The following is a 17029-nucleotide window of genomic DNA, read 5'->3' as shown; positions in this document are numbered from 1 at the left end:
CTGAGCCACGTATCTAGTCTGAGGCCGCAAGCGTCTACCTCATCTCCCGGACATAGCCGGGGTCGGTTCGTACAGGCACCGCCCGCCATGTGTCCAGCCACGTTCAGCTGTCAAGCACAAGCACAGCAGGGCAGCAGGCAACAACGGAACAACCCAAGCAGCAATAAACCCTACCTCACAGGCTCACACCGTGCCATGCCATGCTCGCCACGACGCCAGCAAACACCGCAAACCAGACACCGCGCGGCAGGTCTCAACCTGCGCGCCGGCGCCGCTTCTCGGGCGGCGCCGCGCTCTCGTCCTCCATGTGGCCTTGCCTGCCCCCCGCACATGCACGCCGCCCCCTTCTCCATGTGGCCTGGCCTTGCCTGCCCCCCGCACATGCACGCCGCCACTACTGGGGCCAGGCATTTGGCCTCATACAGTTCATAGCGGCTTCCCTCACGGGGCCGCGCCTCGGGCGCCTGACTCCCGACCTCGCGAAAGTCAATTGTCCATGGTGTTATGGTATGCATGCTGCAGGAATAGCAGGATGGTGACATCCGGTGACACGGTATAGGGCACCGCCGTGTTACACAATCGCTGGTGACGGCAGGTTCCCAACGGAGCGTTCAGCAGCGGTATCTCACTTGCCGTGCCGCAATCCAGATGCGGCATGTAGGCAGCAGCAAGAGCCCATCCCTACGCAGCCAAACACACTCCCGCGCGCATTCCACCCACACACTTGCCCACGCATGCAGGTCACGCGACTAATGCAGTAATGCCAATGCCTCCAACATCACATGCTTTGCATCCACTTGAAACTCCCACGTCCAGGAGCCGTCGCACCGCCTGTAACCGATGCAGCCGTGCACTAATATTGGCCCGTCCTCATCCTCACCAATCATCAGCGCCCCCGCCAGCGTTATTACGGTTTCCGAACAGCGGCCACGATACATAGCCCTGACTGAACACCGAACGCCCGTACTTGTACTGCTCCCACCAGATCAGACCATATTTCCCGCCCACCACCAGACCAGCCGCCAGCGCGATGCTGAGCAGGCAGTAGAAGAAGACCATGCCACCCGACACGCCACGCCGCCGGCCGCCGCCGTGCTGAGCCGCAACGCAGACGCCGCCGGTCGCCACCGCGCTCCCGTCCGACAGGTGCGTGGGCGTCGTAGCGAAGGAAGCAGGCGAAGGAGTCAAGTGTCACACACAAGAACATGTCAAGTCAGGTGAAGCCGCCCGGCACACACGCTTCTCAAATAAGCCAGTTGTAGCCCGACTCCCTTCAATCCACGGTCACGTGTGCCCACGGCGCTATGGCTGACGCCTGGCCGCTGTCCCTGCCCCGGCATACACACACGCGACACTGCCCTGTGTGATAAAGCACAAGGAAAACATAGCGCAAAGACAGTGTAAGACTGTCCTGTGTGTGTATCCCTCCCTTGCGCCCCCTATCCCCCTATGACACACAAGACGCCCACACCGAGACGCCGCAGGTACCGTATCCCACACGCACCTGGAGCTCAAAGCCCGGAAGACATTGCCGCCCGCTTCGCTGGGGCTGGTGTAGGCGCAGGACGCCGGGTCGGCGGCGGTGGCGCAGGCGCACACCGCGAAGGCGCTGCCGGCGCTACCGCCCTGCAGGTCGTAGGCTTTCTTGAGGCTGCCCTCCGCACACACTGGTGGCGACTCGCACCTGTGGTTGAGAGCGACAGAGAGCGGGGGGCATGGCGCATTACAAGTTACACGGTATGCAACCGAAACATGTGTGCACATAACGGTGCGGGGGATGCATGACGCGGGTGCAAGGCACGGGGGACGAGGCAGGAAGAAGCGGTCGAAGAGACGCGGGAAGCGGGGGCCAAGGGTTCGTGGGGGCTCGGGCGTGCGCACACACAGAGCCCAATGGGTGCACTCACGTGGAGCCGTCTTTGGACAGCTGCAGTCCGTTGAGGCAAACCCGTGTGCCGGGCAGGCAGGAGCCGGTCAGCACACAGGCGCTGCCGTCGTCGGGGCAGGTGCAGGCCTGCTGGCAGGCGGAGCGGCCTGCAGGTGTGTGTGTTACATTGGAAGCGACAAGCATGTATGTTTAGGTAGCGCAAGGGAGCAAAACACGCTGGAGGGCGGTGGTCGGTGCGAGTCAGGCTGCAGGCACTCAGTGTTCGCCCGCCCGGGTCGAGGCCACAGTCACTGTGCGCGCACGGCTCAGGACGTCTGGCCCAGGCACAGCAGGTGCCTACCACCCCACACAGCTGCCCCTCGCCCCGCCTCTACCCTTGCACTTGCACCCCGTGTCTCACCCGCCGCGTCCACCACAGTGGTGTTTGCGCCCTGCTGGCACTGGTCCTCCACACACAGCTGCGGGCAGATGCAGGAACAACAACAAAACAAGCAAGAGGACGCATAGGGAATCAGTGTGTGTGTGTTATCTTCAGGTACGGCAGAAGGGGAGACTGCCGACACACAAACCGTGTGCAAACCGCGCATGCGTGCGTGTCTTCACCCGCCAAAGTAACCCCCGGAAGCTGCCGCGCGTGCCATGCCCTCGCGCCTCGCCCCCACCATCTCGGTGTCCTTGCGTCGAAGGTTGCCGTGGTCCGCCGTCTTGCCGTCACAGGTGAGCTCGCCGCAGCCCTCCGTCTCAAAGCCGCTGCCGTCGGCCTTGCAGGGCTGCCAGCAGGTGCCGCGCAGGTCCTCGCGCCGCATCGGCTGCGCCGCGCCCGCGGCGCACACCTTGCCTGCTTACGGGAGGTGCGGAGCATGGAAGCTTTGCAAGATTCACGGCAAATGTAGGGAATGCGGAAGCGCACGGCTGTGCAAACAACGCCCATGGCTAGCTGGTGTCTAACAATGTTGTTAGCCACTGGACAGCTTTCACATCCCTACGGCTGGCCGTGATGGCAGAGCCGCAGGCCACAGTGCGACAGAGGCACGCACTGACGCACCCGAGGCGGAGGTGTCCACAGAGCAGTCACCGCCAGCGAAGGGCGCCTGCGGACAGCGAACACACATCACGTTTGTGCGCTGCCAACAGCGATGGACAGGCGCCCCCAGGTCGCGCTTGTCAAAGACCCCAGGAAGCAAGCGCGCAGTCCATTGCGACCAGTACGGTATGTTGGGCTCGGGCAAATGCAACGCGGGCCGTCAAAAGCACAACCGCCTAACCGATGAGTCCGGGCACGCCTCTCCCTCCCTCCTCCCTCCTCCCTCCTCCCTCCTCCCTCCTCCCTCCTCCCTCCTCCCTCCTCCCTCCTCCCTCCTCCCTCCTCCCTCCTCCCATATCCTTTTCGATGGACGGCTACCCACCGTGCAGGTGCAGGTGCCGGTGGCTGCGTCGCACGTGCCGTGTCCCGAGCAGTCGCGCAGGCAGCTGCCGGCTGTGGACACCAGCAGCACGTAGCCCACGGCCCGGCCGGCGGGCGTGTCGCCACTCAGCGGGTTCCACAGCGCCAAGTGCGTCGTCCTCGCCCACCTGCAGCAGCAGCAGCAGCAGCAGCAGCAGCAGCAGCAGCAGCAGCAGCAGCAGCAGCAGCAGCAGCAGCAGCAGCAGCAGCAGCAGCAGCAGCAGCAGCAGCAGCAGCAGCAGCAGCAGCAGCAGCAGCAGCAGCAGCAGCAGCAGCAGCAGCAGCAGCAGCAGCAGCAGCAGCAGCAGCAGCAGCAGCGGCAGCAGCAGCAGGTGTGGTGTTAAAAAGGCCCAAAACCGGTGTGAAGCAGGTGACTGTGCAGTATCGCCAAGTGTACCGGGGTGTGTGCCGAAGAAGGAGCAGGGACACGCATGAAGGCGTGGCGAGCTCTGGACTCTCTGCGCAAGGCGAAACCCGCTCACCCACCCACCCGGCCTGCCCCCCCCCTCTGCCCACTTACTCTATCCCCACCCACCCACCCCCACCCACCCCCACCCCCACCTTCACCCACCATCCAGGGCCCCACGCTCATGGTGTGCTGGCTGCCCGGCTGCGACAGCGCCATGCGGGCCACGGGCGCATCAGGCCACACCACCGAGCCGCCGGCGCCCGGCGCCACCTCGTCCACCTTGGGCGACACAACCACCACCGGCCTGGCGAGAAAGCAGGGAGCGGGGCCAGATGTAGGGTGATGGTTGACGGCGAGGGCCCGTGCGAGGGACGGTGGTTGAATGAGGAATGCGTGGAGAGCTTTACATGGCGGCGGTTGAAGACATGAAGGCGAAGGCCAAGGGGGAGGGGATGTCGTGCATGCGTGAGGCGCGCGACGCGGCCGGATGGAGGCGAGGTGCAACGCCGTGCAGCGCGCAGCGCACATACACCTGCCGGTGACCCAGGGCGGCAGGCTGGGCGCCTCTGAGGCGTTGAAGGAGGCGGTGACGGTGAGGCGCTGCGTGGCGGCGGACGCCAGCAGCGCCTTTACGCCGCTGAGCACCAACTTGTCCAGCAGCAGGTGCGGCCGCGGCGCCACAGTCAGCGGCTCACCTGCGAGCACATACGGTACCAAGCGCATACCGTAATTTCAAGGATAAGGACAAACGAAAGGTGCTCTGTTTAGGGGCCTAAGGGTTGAGAGGCTGAATGGATTAGCTCGGGTCAAGGCCTACGTCTGTATTGTTGTGGCAGCCAAGGAGCAAACGGTAGACAGCGTGGGTCGACAGCCCAGCCCATGGGGTAAGTGGGCGCCTCACCTAGCTTCAGCTCGTAGCGCTACGCCACGCAGTCGGGCGCCAGCGCCGTGGCCTGTTGGTGCGTGTGTGTACACGCGTGTGCACGTGTGTGTGTCTAGACAGAAGCGGGGTCTGGACTGCAGGACACGAGCTCTAGGCGCGCCGCTGTCGCCATCTGCTGTCCTGCGTAACTGCTAGCTTTCAGCTCCAAGCCCACCGTTGTTGTGTGCGCAGCAGTGTGTGTTGTACTCAACATGCTCCCCCGCCCCAGCCCCAGTCCCAGCCCCAGCCCCGGCCCCGACCCCGGCCCCAGCCCCAAGCCCAGCCCCAGCCCCAACCGCAGCCCCAGCCCCGGCCCCAGCCCCAGTCCCATCCCTATTCCCATCCCCATTCCCATTCCCATCCGCAGCCCCGTCCCCATCCCCATCCCCAACCGCAGCCCCCGACCCCATCAGTCCGCGTCCTCACGTCGGCGCAGGTGCAGACGCCGGTCTCGGCGGCGCAGGTGCCGCGGCCGCCACAGTCGTTGGGGCAGGCGTACAGCGCAGCGCTGACGGCGTGCGTGACGGGGCCCGAGCCCTTGTTGTACACGCCCACATACCACGTGCCTGCGGCCGGGCCGCATGGGGCGTGTGCCAAGCCATGTATGCAACCGTTTCCGGGCGCAGCATGACACAGCTCCGCTTGCCGGCAAGTGCCATAAGCACGCACTCACCCTAGCAAGGCCACCAGTCCGCCCGCCCGCCCGCCTGCCCACCCGCCCGCCCTCCCGCTCGCCCTCCCGCTCGCCCTCCCGCCCACCCGCCCACGGGCGCTCGGCTCACCCGGCCGGAACGCGGCGTCGCTCCGCATCAGGTCCAGGTGCACGGATGCCTCCCGCGCCCAGGAGGAGGTGGTGGTGGTGGCGGCCACGTCACTGGCCAGGTCGTGCTGCGTCTCGCCCTCGCCCGGCGGCTGCTGGTAGCGCAGGTACAGAGCCAGGGAGCCGCCTGTCGGTGAGCAGGAGGGGCACAAGGCGGGCGGGTCGTTGCAGGTTGCGGTCGGTACAGCGAAATGCTGTGCAGTGTTGCTACCCGCAGCGCCAGGCAAATAGAGTGGAGAGAGGCAGCGCGGCCTTGGCAGGTGGCTGCACGCCGTGCTTGAACTGCGCCGGGCCGCTGGCACCTTCCAATGCTTGTATACGAGAGCCCCGCGGCCAGCTGACATGCCCCCAAACAAGAACAACATCAGTCTCCGCCGCATTCTATGGGTTCGGGGTTGACAACAATGTATTATGGAATTGGAATGAACTTACCCCCCATCACCGGGGTCTACGTGCTGGAGCTGGACTACGCTGGACTTCATGGTCATTGATAACGTCAAGACGGATCCGCTGCAACATCTTGTCAACATCAGCTCGTCTTTCTTAATCATGCATGGAACCCCCCGCCCACCCATCACACCCACCCACCCACTCAGCACCCACCCCCACCCGCCCACCCAGGCACCCACCCACCCTGTGTGGCCTCTGTGGCGGCCGCCGCCACGTGCAGGTGTGCGGCGCCGGTGGCCGGCACCTCCACCGCGAAGAAGGCCCACGTGCCGGGCGCCTGGCCGGGCACGGGCAGGGGCGTGCCGCCGGGCGCCAGCTGCTGCAGCGTGGAGCTGCAGTCGTCAAAGCCCAGGCCTGTGGGTGTGTGGGGATGAGGTGGTGTGGCGTGTGGAAGGCAGGTTGAGGTGGTGTGGACTGTGGAAGGCAGGAGGCGGAGCATTGCGGAGTTGCGGTATGTTTGCTTGTGGGCCTGTGGGGAGGTGAGCGCCGGGTAGCGCTTTGTTCCGGAGGAATGGTTCCTCCTTCACGGTATCTGCGTAATGTGAGCATAGGTCACTGGCGCCCACACGCCGGGGGGCTTCGTGCGCCTCACCCGCAGTCTGCACCCAGTTGGCCGGCGGCGCGTAGGGCGGCGGGCAGGTGCAGGCGCCGTGCGGGCAGGTGTCGGCACTGCCGCGGCCGCTGCACAGCTCCAGAGTGCCGTTGGGCAGCAGCGTGTGCGGACACGAGTGCTGCGCGCCCCTGCACAGGCACGAGTGCGGTCCGTGCGCATGCAGCGGGAAGACGTGTGTGTGTGTGTGTGTGTGTGTGTGTGTGTGTGTGTGTGTGTGTGTGTGTGTGTGTGGCAGAGATACCAGAGCACGATTTAGACGCAGGGGACAGAAGTGGAAGTCGAGATGTGCCGGTCACTTCCCGGTGGCTTCGTGCTCGTAAACCGCACGCGCTCCCTGCTCTCGCGTGTCCCTACACCCACCTCAGCATGATTGTGGTGCTGGCGGTGCTCTCCGCGCACAGGTACAGGCCTGCAGCACACACCACCACGTGCAGCTCATCGCCATGCTACGGCACTACACAAAGAGTCTCACTAGTCCAGCGCTTTGTTGTAGTCAACGGCGCCACCTCGCGCCCTTCCCAGCTTCCCGCCAGGCTAGCTACTGAGCTCACCACGCCGCCGCGCTCCCTCTCAACCGGCTTCCGTATCCTCTGCAGCCCTCTTTTCCTTCCCCCCTGCAGACTGCACGCACCCGTGTATGCGCCGTAGCCCAGCTGCCGCCGCGTCAGCTGCAGCTGGCTACTGGGCGTGCTGTGTGTGGTGTGCAGTGCGAACACCGCCGTGCTGTTGGGGTAGGCCTGCGGGGAGTAGCGAGGCAACACGGTGGAGGGCGCCAGGCGGCCCCTTCACGTCGGGTTCCGGCTTGCAGCAGTTGCGAGTTCTTTATCAAGTGTGTGATGCGCATGACTGAAGCAATCATTGCAACTTCGGCGACGTTTTCGACATCGCCGCCTGCTCAGTGCTCACCAGTGGCGTCACGGTGGTGACGTTGGTGGCGGGGTCGGTGGCGGCGGTGAAGTTGGTGAGCAGGCCGCGCAGCGTGACGGCCGCGTCCACACTGTTGGACACCAGCAGCAGGCTGAGGTGGTAGGAGCCCGCGGCCAGGCTGCATACGCAGGAAGGGCGGCGTGGGAGGAGGTAGCGGTTTCAAGGCTTGGGGAGTTCCAGGTTAGGCGATGGCGGTGACGAAGATGCATTGGAGGAGGGAAGCGGGCTGGAGTTGTGCTATCCTGTGCGCTGGCTCCCTCCGCCCCGCCCGGCCCCGCACCATCACGCCATGCGTGCATGCACACACGCACACGCACTCACTCGGCAATGTTTGCCGCGAAGCACACCGGGTCCCCAGGCGCCACCACATTGCACACGTGGCCCTGCGCGCACGTCTCCTGCGGGCCGAGGGTGTTCACACATGGCGCTCAACCCACAGCACGTGCGTTATCAAGGCAGCAGCAATGGTGCCTTGCAGCCATTCCTAAGTACTCGCGGTGCCTTGCCCGACATCGCCATGGCCTCGTCCTACCCCGGCGCTACAGTGCCGCGTAGCGCGGCGCATCACTGCGCCGCTTGCGAGACCCAGCTCCCCTTGACCCTGCTACGGATGCTCTGCCCTTCGACATGCCGACACGCTATATTGCCAGCCCTGCAAAACCTCAGAATACCAGCACCGGCTACGCACCGCAACGTCCTGGCCGTTCAGGTAGAGGTGGTGGACGGGGGTGGCGCAGCTGTCACCCACATAGCCCACGGAGGCGTCGTCCGCCGGCAGCGGCGCGCTGCAGGCGCACTTGCCCTCTACGGTTTGCCCATGACCCGAGCAAGGAGCTGCACGTTCAAAGTACGGGTTGGGGTGAGGAGGTTAACCGCAACAGGCGGCAGCCCTCGGGCGGAGGGTGCCAGCCAGGGTTTCGGCCGTGACGAGACACTGAGCCCGCCGAAAACGCTTTCCGAGGCATTTTCCCAATGCTGGAATGCTAACAGCGCGCTCCAGTATACTGCTTGCTGGTTTCGCTACCAAACGTCGCTCACCGTCCTGTGCGTGTGCGAGAGTTGCCCACAAGGCCACTGCACAGAGCGCAAGCATGCTCCACCACCGCATTGTCAAATGCCTTTCTAGCAGACAAGGCAAAATAAAAGAATGAATCAGCGGAAGGGCCTAGCGATGTCTTCAGCCCAAGCGCCCCGCGTTTCGGCTAGCAAGTCACAATCCCACGTATTTAAAGCGCACACAGCTTAACCATGTCCACTTTGTCCACCGTGTTCGGTTGGTTTTTCGGGCCTACATGGAACCTATTTGGAACCAGCCCTGCTTGACTCATGCATGCCTGACGTATATGGCACACGAATGCAACTATAGCAACTGAGAATGCCAAATGGCAGCCGGTCAAACAGCTTGCGGCAGACCTGCCTTTTCAGCAAGGGGCAAAGCAGTGGCTTCACGATGCCTAATTGGTGCTTAAAAGTACGTACATGAAAAGTATATGCAGCTGAGCGACCGGCGAATGGTGCCCGGCGACTATCGGCCGGGCTCATACGCTGCTGCCTACCTGCAGCAACAAGCTGAATCAGCAGCACGGAGGCCCTCTTCGACTGAGCGCCAGCGCGCTCGCCGGGAGGAGGCAGTTTGGGACGGGGGCCACGGACCGGAGCGGCAGGACAGCAGCGACGCAGCCGCTGAGGCCACGGAGCCGGTCGCGAACCAGGGCAGCTATGCGGCCATTGCCGCAGCAGCTGCGGCCGCAGCCAACGCTGCGGCCGCGCCAACCACGGGCTCGCCGGGCCGACCGGCCAGTGCCAGGGGCCACGGCACCCGCTCGCCCAGCCCCTCTCCACCCCGGGCGTCATGGGACCCAAGCGTGAGCAGGTAAGTCGCCTTGCACCGCCCACCGTCCTGTCGTGCACCTCCGCACATAAATCCCACGTTGTCCGCCACGTCCGCACTGCTCCGGCAGGCCCGCAACCACGGTCCTGGCACAGGCCACCCAGATGCGGATGGCCCGCTTGCGGCGCTTGGCCCAGCGCCAGGCGCAGATTCAGCAGCCGCCTCCCGCACGCGGCGGCAGCCTCACCAGCTCCGGCCCCCTGCAGGCCGGGCCGCGCGCCTCCAGCGCCCGCGCCTCGGCCTTGGGCTGGCTGAGCCGCGCCCCGGTGCTTTTGTCGGCGGTGCTGCAGCAGCAGCCGCAGCTGTATGACCGGCAGCGGCTGTCTGCAGTGGAGCGGTTCATTGATGTGCTGGACGAGCTGCCCAGCCGGTACAGGGACGCGCAGGTGCGGTATGCGCCAGGCGGCCGTGCTTGGCTACTGCTGGGAGCTTGGGGCTGCAGGACTGCAGCTGGTGGTTGTGGATGATGCTGTTGACTGGCAGGAGGGTAGAACGCATGCTTGGTACCAGGCCGCAAAAGGTTGTAATGGCATTCGAGTGTGCAGGGTTGGTACTGGCCGCGAACATGCATCAGGACGTTCGGCTTCATGCAGTTATGTCTGTGTGCACGTGCATGTGCATGTGAAACTTCAGGTGCTGTACCTGAGCAAGAACTCGCTGACCAGCGTGTCGGGGCTGGAGCAGTTCGGGTCGCTGCGGGTGCTGGGGCTGGCCGACAACCTGCTGTCGGAGCCGGGGCAGGTGGAGGCGCTGGCGGCGGCATGCCCCGGGCTGGAGGCGCTGTCGCTGGAGGGCAACCCCCTGGCAATGGTGCCGCACTACCGGTGAGGGTTGGGGTATGGGGGCGACTGAGGAAGGTCGGCGGTGGAGGGCCATGGATTGGAAGAAGAGAATGTGGGTAGCGGACTGCTGGCAGGGCGGCTGAATCGCGTGGCGACGGGGTTGAATGCGCGTGCCAGGAGGCGTGCAGCGCATCGTGCGGACTGCAGAGGCAGGCAAACACCCGCGCTGGCAGAAGGCATGCGGCCGTGAACCGGGCATCCTGTGCGCGTGCAGGTCGCGGGTGATCCTGGCTCTCCCCGGGCTCAAAGCTCTGGATGGGCGGCCGGTAACGGACGAGGAGCGCGCGGCGGCGCCCGGCGAGCTTGCGGCAGAAGAGGCCACGGTGGCAGTGCTTATGCGCAACGCCTGCGAGGTGCACAACATGGTAGGTGCAGGCCCAGCGCCAAAGGCTGGCCGGAACTGATGACTTCAGCCAGGGAGTCGAGGTGGTATGTGCTAGCGCATTCGTGTCAGCGTGCCTGTGCGCCTGCGTGTGCACGCCTGTGAGCGTTGGGTCCTGCTGCTGCCGTGCAGGCCAGTGTGGTGCAGCGCGCGCAGCTGCACATGGAGCTGCTGCACACCATGTACAGCCGCGGCGCCGTCATGGCGCGCGTGGAAGCACTGGGGGACGCGGCGTCAGCGGCTGCGGAGGGTCGCGGCGGCGCGCGCAGCTTGACACGGCTGGTGGAGCTTTGGGACTACGAGGGAGGGATGGGCGCAGAGGTACGGCGCCTTTGGGTCCGTTTTCAGGCTCGACTTGTATTACCAGCAGCTCATATGTGCTGCGTGTCTAGTATGCTCCATCGACTTATGTTGGCGTGTGCGGTGCAGGAGCGGCGGAAGATCCGCGGCGCATTGCTGCGGGAGGTGGGCCGCATGTACCGCCAGAGCCGCGCGGCACAAGGCGCTGGCCGGTCACCCGGCTGGGAGGACGCATTCGCACAGGTGGGTTTCCCACTTGCCATGCGACACGCGGTACAACCCTTTGCGCCTACCTCCTGCCCTACCGTGCAGAGCCTCAGCGAGCCTTGCATGCCGACACGCCTCTCACCCGCAAGCCCGGCTCTGCCCACGCCACCGCTGCCGCGCACAGGTGATGATGGCGCAGCAGCAGACCACCGCGGCGCTGTTGGACCTGTTGGCGCAGTGCCAGGCGGCGCTGGACGAGCTGCTCCGCAGCATGGCGGCCACCGCGGGGCCCCACACCAGCTCGTGGTCGGCAGCGGCAGCAGGCGGCAGCGGCGCGCAGGGCGCCGGGGTGTGGGAGGAGAAGGCGCCGGCAGGGCGCGGCTGCTGCGGGAGACGGAGGAGGACGCGGAGCGGCAACTGGCGCTGCGGATGGAGCGGGAGGGCGCGATGGCAGACATGAGGTGCGTGTGCGAGTGATGCACTTTACTTTCATTAGCAACCCGCCAGGCCTACCAGGATTCACAGTTCACCGTGCTTATTTGGCCACGACAGGCGTGCTGCCGCCGCCCGGCCTGCGCTCAAGTCTGCGCTCAAACGCACCGCACACCAGCGCCAGTCTGCCGACGGCGCTGCGGCCGAGGCGTCTGCCGCCCGGCGCTCGGGCAGTGGCGCCGGCGGGAGTCAGCACGGCGGAGACGAGGAGGAGGACGCGGCAATGATGGGCAATCTCTCCGACGACGAGGGGTTACTTGTTCGCCGCCGTCGCAAGTCCCCGTCGCCGCAACGATGGCAGTCTGCGCGCTCCTCGCCGCCCCCGCCAGAGGCAGAAGAGCAACTCCTGCGCGCGCGACGGGGAGTAGTGGCGTCACCGGTCAGAGCGGGAAGCACACCAGCAGCAGGGCTGCGGCCGGCGACCGGGCGCACTGCCGAGTCCCGCGATGTTGGCACCGCGACCGCCGCGAAGGCAACGCAATCTGCACGGGCTCCGCTCCGGCAGCAGCTGCCGTGGTCTGCGGGCCCGGGTCTCGCGTCGGCAACCACAGCTGGCGGCACGGGCGGCAGCAGCTCAGGATCAACGGACCGCACACGGCCGTGGCTACAGCGCCGGTCGCGGTCTGTTGACGCGGCGACTCTGCGCCGCGGCGGGAGCAGTGCACGTGGTGCTGCTGCAGGGGGTACCAAAGCCACGGCTACGCCTGCGGCTGTGGGCGAAGGCGCCGACGACCGGCGCCGCGCATCATCCGTCTCGCCCACGAAGGTGAGAGAGCCAAAGCAAAGTTTGTGCCAGTAATAGGCTCATAACACATGCAGCGGAAAGCGACTCAAGTGCGCATGTACTTCTCTACGCAGAGGCTGCAGTCGCCGCCGCTCAACCACCCTGCCGCGTGGCGTCCTCCCGGGGCGGCACCGCCAGGTACGGCGTGTCCGAATGTGGACCAAACAAACGCCTCTACTGCTTTGCAATGGCACGGACGATGCCTCGCCCCAACTGTCCCCACCTGCCGCTGCAACCGGCCGGTGTCCTTGCAGGCTGGAGCTCGCCGGCTGGAGCTGCCTCGCCCTCGCCCGACTACAAGGTCGCGGCGCAGGCGGTGGAGCGGGCGGTGCGGGCGCAGTGGACCGAGGAGCAGGTGGACGCCGGCGTCCGGCCGAACGCAGCGCTGACCGCCGCTGCCGCTGGCGGCCTGGCGGATGGGGCCTCGCCGATGCGCCAGTCGGGCCAGTGGGCGGACCTGCCAGAGCGAGGTGTGTCAGCCTCGCCTGAGGTGCTGGGGCGGCGCCAGGGCCTCAGCCAGCAGTGGCATGGCGCAGCGCACAGCCTGCCAGCGCACCACGCGCGCCGGTCGCTCCAAGGCGCGCTGTCTGACTCTTCGGCACCGTCGGGCGCCACTGTGGGCTCCTCCGCGCCTCCGTCCGCCCAGGCGCGGCGCAACCCCGCGCCCGCAGACGCTCGGGCGGCGCTGCTGCGTGCGTCCTCTCCGGCGGCACCACTTGCTGCCGGCGGAGCTCGCACTCGAAACGCCGCCGGCAACGCCGCGGGTGGCGCTGCCTCTTGGTCACAGATCGATGACTTACGCCGGCAGGTGGAGGAGTCAGTGGCGGAGACGGCTCGGCTCCGCCACATTGCTGACTTGGCAGCCCAGCCCATTCCCGCTCGCAGCCCTCTTCCCTCCACGGGCCTTGACACCAGGCCCAATGCGCAGCTGCGGGCGTCATGGCAGCTGCAGGCTGAGGTGGCGCCGCTGGCGCCGTCCTCGCGGCCGCACCCTGCCACAGACGCGGGTCCGCCCTACGCCCAGCTGGCGCCGCCGCCATGGGCGATGGTGGCGCCGCAAGCGCAGGCGTGGGGCGTGTCCTGGAGTAGGCTCTGCCCTGCGGCAGGATGACCACGCTCCAGGACACGAAACGAAGGCGTAACGAAGGTGTGGTGCTCCATCCTGCGATGGAAGCACAAAAACACGCTGCTCGAAGCGGCCTTCCCCTGCAATACCCATGGCATACCCCCACGCTCCTCCCTGGTCCGCGGCGCAGTCATAACAGCACGCCGCGTGTAACGTGCAGAGCCATTCAACAGTGCCGGGGCGACCCCGACCCAGCCATCCAGCAGTCCCCGCCGGGCCATCCAGCATTCCCGGGTCGGCCCGACCGGGCCATCCAACAGTCCCCGCCGAGCCATCCGGCCATGCAACTGGGCCCTCAGGTTGCGGCGCTGCGGTCTAAACATTTGTTGTATGTGCGTGATGCTGGTGTGTCTGCGGACGGCGCGCTTGCGGCTGCCGGCGCCTTTGCCGGCACTCTGGCCCGTTAAAATTATGGGAAAATTATGGGAAAATTATCACAAGGAAGCGTTGTGGCGGGTGGCGGCCAATGCGTGCTGGTCGTTCCCCAAAAATGCCGCCCAGCGTGCAGCTGGGGTGGCAATACCCCTGTGCCGGGCGTGTGGGCGGGATATGTGTGATGGGGACCGCCGGCACTACTTTTGGGACTGTGTTGTTGCTCGGGCGCTGCGGGAGAACATGGCTATGGCAATGATGGGGTCCCCTCCTGACACGGCTGATGACTGTTTCTCCCGTGCTGACCTTTGGCTGGTGCAGCCGCCTGCTGGGCTGGCGCCGCCGGTGTGGGATGTAGTGTGTTTGGCTGCGCTGTCTGCCCTTGACTCGGGCCGGCAGCAGGTGATTATGACTGGCTTGCGTGTGCGTCGGGCTCTGACGTCGGCGGAAGTCATGCGCATCAGTGTGTCCGTTATTGCTGATTTCTGGGGCCGGCTGCAATCGTATGTCACTCTCGGCCTCCGCCCGAAAGTCTGGGCCACGGTGCCTGCGCACCATCCGTTCCTCTCGCGGGGTGCGGGTGACTGTGTGCTGCTAGTGTTGCCTGATGATGTGGGCTACCCGCCCCCCTCGCCTTAATTTGCTCGTGGGTGGTGGGAGCGGTGTGCCTCTGGTGTGTGCGCTGTGGGTGTGGGGCGTCGACGTGGGCGTCGCCGGACTACGTGCCCGGTGTACCTGCGTTGACGCCTCGCCGGTTTGATTGCGCCGCGTGCGCTAGTGCGGTTTGCTGTACGTTGGTGGGGCTCTGGCGGGCTTTGGCTTAGCTTCGACTCGCTGTGCAGTTGCCGCGACACGCTTTACGCGAAGACCTGTTGCACGGTTGTGGAAGGTCGGTAGCCAACTGGGGGGAGGGTGGTTTCCTTTCGGGCCGGAGATGGTCCCTCTTGACCTGGGTGCTGGGCACCCTTGCTTGGTCGGATTGTCCCTTCTTTGTAATATCGCAACCATCCGGTTGTCCCGCCCAGGTGTCGTGTGATGTTGTGTCTGTGGTTTGCCGCTGCTGCATACCCCCCCCCCCTGGGGGTGGCTCTGCTGTGTGTGCTGTGCTGAGCGGTAGGTTGTTACCGGTGCCTGTCGGGTGACTCAGTGCGTGTGACTCAGCGTGTCAAACCCGGTCCTGCATGGGAGCCGCTACAGGTCCAGCAGGGGTATGCCGGGCCAGCGAGTCCCTGACTCGCTGGTTGTGTTGCCAACAGCGCAAGCTAGCAGACTGTGTATCAGACTGTGTCAACCAACCCATCGCGAGCATTAGCCTTGTCCGTTCCTTCGCTTCCCAAACGTTAGCAATAGCATCCCACTACGTTAGACTGCGTCAGCCTGCCTCGCGCCAGCAGCAGCAGCCAGCCTCCGTGGCTGAATCGCCCATCATTGGTTGTCCCCGCGTCAGCGTCCAGACCTGATCACCCTGGTACGCGGCCGGGCATTGGGACATTGGTGGCCATACGGGGTCCCTTAGACACTCTAGGACCGTATCCGGTACATGCAACACAACCCTCAGTTGCTATTGGCGAACTCGGCGCTGCATCCCACTGCGCTCTCGCCCTTCTTCTCTGCGGCTACTTCTCACTGGACAACAAGGCTTTGCTCATTCATCCCTTCCTCTCGCTTATCTACATCCACGAAGCATGTCAGATGCATCAGTGGTCTCGCCGGAACGTATGGCTCCGTCGAGTCGGGCGCGGCGCCCACTTTCACTTCGCCGGCTGACGATCGCGAAGCTCGCTACACTCGGCGCACTTTATTGGCAGGTTCTCGGGACACATTGCATATGGCAGGCCAGGTCATCGCAACTCTACCGCTGATGGTTACTCTGCCCATACGGATTCGCCCGCCAGCGAGCCGGCAGCACTAGCCAGCTCAGTGTACATGGAGCGCTCGTCACTGGAGCAGTGGTGGCATGGGCGGTGGCCGCGGTGATGGCCGCGGCGGCCGCCACGGCGGCCGCGGGGGAGGTCGCGGCGTGGCCGCACACGCTGTGGCCCTCGGCTCCGACAGCGCTAGCGACGCCGCGCCTGAGGCCGCGCACGCGGCCATTGGCGCCCTCACGCCCGCCTCAGCAACACTGTCGGCGCCAGCTGCCTCCTCCAGCAGCTCCCTGCCCGCAGCCGCCAGCGCTCCCGCCGCCGCCGCCAGCGCCGCGCCCAGCAGTGACGCCGCTGCCGTCGACCCGGTCAGCTCTGCCGTCTCCATGTACGCGCCTTACGCCTACGCCTTCCCCATCCTCACGGGCCACAGCAGCCCTGGCGACTCCACTGCGCCCGCTGCTGCACCCTGCGCCGCCGCCAACGGTGCATCTGCATCCTCTGACTTCCTCGGCGCTGCATCCCAGAGCGCCATTCTCACCGCCGCACCCTCGTGTGGCTTCGCCTCCATCCCTCAAGACGCTGCATACGTCTTCACCCCTTCACCTGGTCCTGCCTCAGGCAGCACCATGGGCGCTGCTGCATCCCAGAGCAGCGCCGGCGTCGCCGCCTCCGCCATCGGCGCTGCCGCCGCACTCCCCACGGCTGGCGCCGCAGCCGGCGACGCCTCCTCCCGTGCCGCCCCCGCTGGCGGCACACCTCAAGCCACACAGGCCACCGGTACCGCGGCCGGCTCGCGCCTGCCGCTCGGCTTTGAGCACTTCGAGATGCGGCCGGCCAACTCAGAGGTCCTGCCGCTCCTCGCCACTTCTTCTCCTGCCCCTCCTGCTTCTGCTCCTGCCTCCTCCATCACCACCTCTCGCTGCGTGGCGGCCCCGCCTTCGCTGCTGGGGGGGGCGGGACCGCTGGGCCGCGTGCACAGCAGCAGCTCAGCCAACGCCGCCGCCACCAGCGTTTCCTCGCCTAAGCCGCCGCCCGCCACTGTGGCCGGCGGCCGCTCGCCATGAGCGCCCCAGACGGCGCGCAGCCGTCAGCAGGCGTCAACCCGTCTGATAGCGCATCAGCGCCTGGCAGCTCCGCGCACGCCGGCTCCCGCCTTGAGCGGCAGCCAGATGGGTGGGCCTACTGCGAGTGTCCCGACGTCACGGCCTCCCAACGTGACGCATTCCTTGGGTTGTTGGCGGCCACCGCCACCGCCTTCACCTCAAGTGCCTCGGGCAGCACGCAACCAGCAGCGG

General features: G+C 66.0%; 2 protein-coding genes across 5 annotated transcripts; one reads left to right on the top strand and one right to left on the bottom strand.

The window, feature by feature from the left end:
• Nucleotides 1-4: 4 nt before the first annotated feature.
• Nucleotides 5-8696, bottom strand: CHLRE_06g252892v5 (uncharacterized protein). Of its 3 annotated transcripts, XM_043062624.1 has the most exons (21): nucleotides 8512-8696; nucleotides 8162-8307; nucleotides 7795-7871; nucleotides 7453-7591; nucleotides 7178-7283; nucleotides 6907-6955; nucleotides 6526-6674; nucleotides 6117-6287; nucleotides 5446-5610; nucleotides 5090-5229; nucleotides 4643-4661; nucleotides 4274-4436; nucleotides 3904-4045; nucleotides 3439-3460; nucleotides 3295-3365; nucleotides 2934-2979; nucleotides 2551-2726; nucleotides 2289-2346; nucleotides 1908-2034; nucleotides 1505-1684; nucleotides 5-1359 (listed from the first exon to the last, which is right to left on the bottom strand). In XM_043062624.1, the coding sequence occupies exons 1-21, from the start codon at nucleotides 8579-8581 to the stop codon at nucleotides 1209-1211; spliced, it is 2367 nt and encodes a 788-aa protein (XP_042923331.1). In that variant the 5' UTR covers nucleotides 8582-8696; the 3' UTR covers nucleotides 5-1208. The 3 variants fall into 3 exon arrangements, with proteins under 3 accessions (XP_042923331.1, XP_042923332.1, XP_042923330.1); XM_043062625.1 differs by lacking the exons at nucleotides 5-1359; nucleotides 1505-1684; nucleotides 1908-2034; ... (5 more) ...; nucleotides 3904-4045; nucleotides 4274-4436 and having other exon boundaries at nucleotides 4625-4694; XM_043062626.1 differs by lacking the exons at nucleotides 4643-4661; nucleotides 5090-5229; nucleotides 5446-5610; ... (6 more) ...; nucleotides 8162-8307; nucleotides 8512-8696 and having other exon boundaries at nucleotides 4274-4536.
• Nucleotides 8697-8796: 100 nt separating this feature from the next.
• On the top strand, nucleotides 8797-14877 carry CHLRE_06g252871v5 (uncharacterized protein). 2 transcript variants are annotated; one of them, XM_043062622.1, is made up of 11 exons: nucleotides 8797-9346; nucleotides 9435-9750; nucleotides 9998-10188; nucleotides 10421-10571; nucleotides 10721-10909; nucleotides 11018-11131; nucleotides 11280-11470; nucleotides 11648-12353; nucleotides 12446-12509; nucleotides 12626-13518; nucleotides 14191-14877. In XM_043062622.1, exons 1-10 carry the CDS (start codon nucleotides 8964-8966, stop codon nucleotides 13480-13482), a joined length of 3162 nt encoding a protein of 1053 aa, XP_042923328.1. In that variant the 5' UTR covers nucleotides 8797-8963; the 3' UTR covers nucleotides 13483-13518; nucleotides 14191-14877. The 2 variants fall into 2 exon arrangements, with proteins under 2 accessions (XP_042923328.1, XP_042923329.1); XM_043062623.1 differs by lacking the exons at nucleotides 9435-9750; nucleotides 9998-10188; nucleotides 10421-10571; ... (5 more) ...; nucleotides 12626-13518; nucleotides 14191-14877 and having other exon boundaries at nucleotides 8797-9381.
• The last annotated feature ends 2152 nt before the right edge of the window (nucleotides 14878-17029 follow it).

The sequence above is a fragment of the Chlamydomonas reinhardtii genome, chromosome 6 (assembly GCF_000002595.2).
Source record: "Chlamydomonas reinhardtii strain CC-503 cw92 mt+ chromosome 6, whole genome shotgun sequence".
NCBI lineage: Eukaryota > Viridiplantae > Chlorophyta > Chlorophyceae > Chlamydomonadales > Chlamydomonadaceae > Chlamydomonas > Chlamydomonas reinhardtii.
The sequence above is the reverse complement of the archived record's forward strand: the minus strand, read 5'-3'. Positions and strand labels throughout refer to the sequence as shown.

Excerpts from the sequence above, each read along its gene's own strand:
- CHLRE_06g252871v5 (XM_043062622.1), top strand. The coding sequence starts at position 8,964 with ATGCAGCTGAGCGACCGGCGAATGGTGCCCGGCGACTATCGGCCGGGC. Across the intron at positions 10,910-11,017 it reads AGGGAGGGATGGGCGCAGAG|GAGCGGCGGAAGATCCGCGG; the intron begins GTACGGCGCCTT and ends TGTGCGGTGCAG. Across the intron at positions 12,354-12,445 it reads CATCCGTCTCGCCCACGAAG|AGGCTGCAGTCGCCGCCGCT; the intron begins GTGAGAGAGCCA and ends TTCTCTACGCAG.
- CHLRE_06g252892v5 (XM_043062624.1), bottom strand. The coding sequence starts at position 8,581 with ATGCGGTGGTGGAGCATGCTTGCGCTCTGTGCAGTGGCCTTGTGGGCA. Across the intron at positions 8,308-8,511 it reads TCTCGCACACGCACAGGACG|CTCCTTGCTCGGGTCATGGG; the intron begins GTGAGCGACGTT and ends TTGAACGTGCAG. Across the intron at positions 7,592-7,794 it reads TTCGCGGCAAACATTGCCGA|CCTGGCCGCGGGCTCCTACC; the intron begins GTGAGTGCGTGT and ends CTGCGTATGCAG.